Source organism: Procambarus clarkii, chromosome 81 (assembly GCF_040958095.1).
Source record: "Procambarus clarkii isolate CNS0578487 chromosome 81, FALCON_Pclarkii_2.0, whole genome shotgun sequence".
Classification (NCBI taxonomy): Eukaryota; Metazoa; Arthropoda; class Malacostraca; order Decapoda; family Cambaridae; genus Procambarus; species Procambarus clarkii.
Window position 1 is genome coordinate 8707856 of NC_091230.1, and position 4279 is coordinate 8712134.

Consider the following 4279-nt stretch of genomic DNA (forward strand, 5'->3'; position numbering starts at 1 on the left):
TGGCTAGCAGGAACGGATCCAGACTTCTAATCATGGGAGACTTCAACCATGGGAATATAGATTGGGGGAACAGAGACCCACATGGAGGCCCAGACACATGGAGAGCTAAGCTGCTGGATGTGGCAACAAGAAACTTTCTAAGTCAACACGTCAAGGGACCGACAAGAATGAGAGGAGGGGATGAACCAGCCTTGCTTGATCTGATATTTACCCTAAATGAGTCGGATATAAGGGAAGTTAAGTTGGAAGTCCCTTTGGGAATGAGTGATCATAGTGTATTGAGCTTTGAGTACCTGGTTGAGCTGGGAATTATCATCCCCAAAAAAGAACTGGGAACCAAAGGGTTGGCGTACCGAAAGGGAAACTATGAGGAGATGAATAAATTCCTATGGGATATACATTGGGACACAGAACTCGGAACCAAGTCCGTACAAGACATGATGGACTATGTCACCCAAAAATGTCAGGAGGCTGTAAGCAGGTTTGTCCCTATAATAATTTGGTGGTCCTCCGCTAGGCCCCCGTAAGTGTTGTAACACGTCCCGGGATTCAGCTTTAGCAGTTTGCTCGGTAGCTTTGGGCGCCTATTAGCAGTACCCTGCCTTGGCTTCCTTTAGCAGAATACCACGATTAAGGACCCTGGGAAACCCCATGGGGGCTCTGTGGTCCAATTATTTTTAAAAAATGTGGCTCCGAGGGGCGAGTTTATCGGGCAGCGTCACTCATCTTGTAAGTGGACATACCGCCATAGCAGCATGTACAACACTCCCCAATAGGAGGAAAACCCGCTGGGTTGTTCATCCTGTCACTTGTACTTGCTGCGTCTGGGTGTCTGGGCTGTAATGATGCACACTACCTACCCTCATACTGTAATGATGCACACTACCTACCCTAATATTGTAGTGATACACACTACCTACCCTCATGTTGTAATGGTACATACTACCTACCCTAATATTGTAGTGATACACATTGCCAACCTTAATATTGTAGTGATACACACTACCTACCCTCATGCTGTAATGATGCACACTACCAACTCTCATGCTGTAATGAAGCACACTACCTACCCTCATACTGTAATGATGCACACTACCAACTCTCATGCTGTAATGAAGCACACTACCAACCCTCATGCTGTAATGATGCACACTACCAACTCTCATGCTGTAATGAAGCACACTACCTACCCTCATACTGTAATGATGTACACTACCTACCCTCATGCTGTAATGAAGCACACTACCTACCCTCATACTGTAATGATGTACACTACCTACCCTCATACTGTAATGATGCACACTACCTACCATCATGCTGTAATGAGGCACACTACCTACCCTCATACTGTAATGATGCACACTACCTACCCTCATGCTGTAATGATGCACACTACCTACCCTCATGCTGTAATGATGCACACTACCTACCCTCATGCTGTAATGATGCACACTACCTACCCTCATACTGTAATGATGCACACTACCTACCCTCATGCTGTAATGATGCACACTACCAACTCTCATGCTGTAATGAAGCACACTACCTACCCTCATGCTGTAATGATGCACACTACCTACCCTCATGCTGTAATGATGCACACTACCAACTCTCATGCTGTAATGATGCACACTACCTACCATCATGCTGTAATGAAGCACACTACCTACCCTCATGTTGTTGTGATGCACACTACCAACTCTCATGCTGTAATGATGCACACTACCTACCATCATGCTGTAATGAAGCACACTACCTACCCTCATGCTGTAATGAAGCACACTACCTACCCTCATGCTGTAATGAAGCACACTACCTACCCTCATGCTGTAATGAAGCACACTACCTACCCTCATGCTGTAATGATGCACACTACCTACCCTCATGCTGTAATGATGCACACTACCAACTCTCATGCTGTAATGAAGCACACTACCTACCCTCATGCTGTAATGATGCACACTACCAACTCTCATGCTGTAATGAAGCACACTACCTACCCTCATACTGTAATGATGTACACTACCTACCCTCATGCTGTAATGAAGCACACTACCTACCCTCATGCTGTAATGATGCACACTACCTACCCTCATGCTGTAATGATGCACACTACCTACCCTCATACTGTAATGATGCACACTACCTACCCTCATGTTGTAGTGATGCACACTACCAACTCTCATGCTGTAATGAAGCACACTACCTACCCTCATGCTGTAATGATGCACACTACCTACCCTCATGCTGTAATGATGCACACTACCAACTCTCATGCTGTAATGAAGGACACTACCTACCCTCATGCTGTAATGAAGCACACTACCTACCCTCATGCTGTAATGAAGCACACTACCTACCCTCATGCTGTAATGATGCACACTACCTACCCTCATGCTGTAATGATGCACACTACCAACTCTCATGCTGTAATGAAGGACACTACCTACCCTCATGCTGTAATGAAGCACACTACCTACCCTCATGCTGTAATGAAGCACACTACCTACCCTCATGCTGTAATGATGCACACTACCTACCCTCATGCTGTAATGAAGCACACTACCTACCCTCATGTTGTTGTGATGCACACTACCAACTCTCATGCTGTATTGAAGCACACTACCTACCCTCATGCTGTAATGAAGCACACTACCTACCCTCATGCTGTAATGATGCACACTACCAACTCTCATGCTGTAATGAAGCACACTACCTACCCTCATGCTGTAATGATGCACACTACCAACTCTCATGCTGTAATGATACACACTACCTACCCTCATGCTGTAATGATGCACACTACCTACCCTCATGCTGTAATGATGCACACTACCTACCCTCATGCTGTAATGATGCACACTACCTACCCTCATGCTGTAATGATGCACACTACCAACTCTCATGCTGTAATGAAGCACACTACCTACCCTCATGCTGTAATGATGCACACTACCTACCCTCATGCTGTAATGAAGCACACTACCTACCCTCATACTGTAATGAAGCACACTACCTACCCTCATGCTGTAATGATGCACACTACCTACCCACATGCTGTAATGATGCACACTACCAACTCTCATAATGTAATGATGCACATTACCTACCCTTATGCTGTAATGATGCACACTACCTACCCTCATGCTGTAATGAAGCACACTACCTACCCTCATGCTGTAATGAAGCACACTACCTACCCTCATACTGTAATGATGCACACTACCTACCCTCATACTGTAATGATGCACACTACGTACCCTCATGCTGTAATGAAGCACACTACCTACCCTCATGCTGTAATGATGCACACTACCTACCCTCATGCTGTAATGATGCACACTACCTACCCTCATGCTGTAATGATGCACACTACCTACCCTCATACTGTAATGATGCACACTACGTACCCTCATGCTGTAATGATGCACACTACCTACCCTCATGCTGTAATGATGCACACTACCTACCCTCATGCTGTAATGATGCACACTACCTACCCTCATGCTGTAATGATGCACACTACCTACCCTCATGCTGTAATGATACACACTACCTACCCTCATGCTGTAATGATGCACACTACCTACCCTCATGCTGTAATGATACACACTACCTACCCTCATGCTGTAATGATGCACACTACCTACCCTCATGCTGTAATGATGCACACTACCTACCCTCATGCTGTAATGATGCACACTACCTACCCTCATGCTGTAATGATACACACTACCTACCCTCATGCTGTAATGATGCACACTACCTACCCTCATGCTGTAATGATACACACTACGTACTGTCATGCATTACCCACCTTTGGCCTTGTGTGGCGGGAGTTACAGTCAACCAACAGAGGTACTATGTTAAAGATACTGTAACTCCTCACCGCGGGTCTTCTGTCCCCTCTACTCAGGTGCCACTATCCACCCAGGGAACTCTCCAAGTGTTTTTTGATTGTTGCCGCCGAAGGCGGCTAGTTTATTGTGCACCCCATACTCATCCTGTGAGCGGTAGCGCAAAAGCATTACAGAGGGCACAAAAGGTCTTTATCAGATCTCATCTTAGATTATTACATAAACAATTTCTTCAATCCTTCACACCTTATAGATACAATGTCAGCTAGTTACAGAGAAAGTGCTATTACAAGAGCTACATATTTACAGTAAGTCATCATACATTAATGGTAGGTCTTGTCGTTAATACATAATAGTTTGGCCAATGGGGATATTACAGAGTCATAGGGAAGCTTCTGTTTATTATTAGTCCTCACAATACA

At 45.2% G+C, this 4279-nt stretch overlaps 1 protein-coding gene across 1 annotated transcript; it reads left to right on the forward strand.

Moving 5' to 3' along the window:
* The first annotated feature begins 1505 nt into the window (after positions 1–1505).
* Positions 1506–3881, forward strand: LOC138358036 (adhesive plaque matrix protein-like). Its single transcript, XM_069315504.1, has one exon. It carries the CDS (start codon positions 1506–1508, stop codon positions 3879–3881), a length of 2376 nt encoding a protein of 791 aa, XP_069171605.1.
* The last annotated feature ends 398 nt before the right edge of the window (positions 3882–4279 follow it).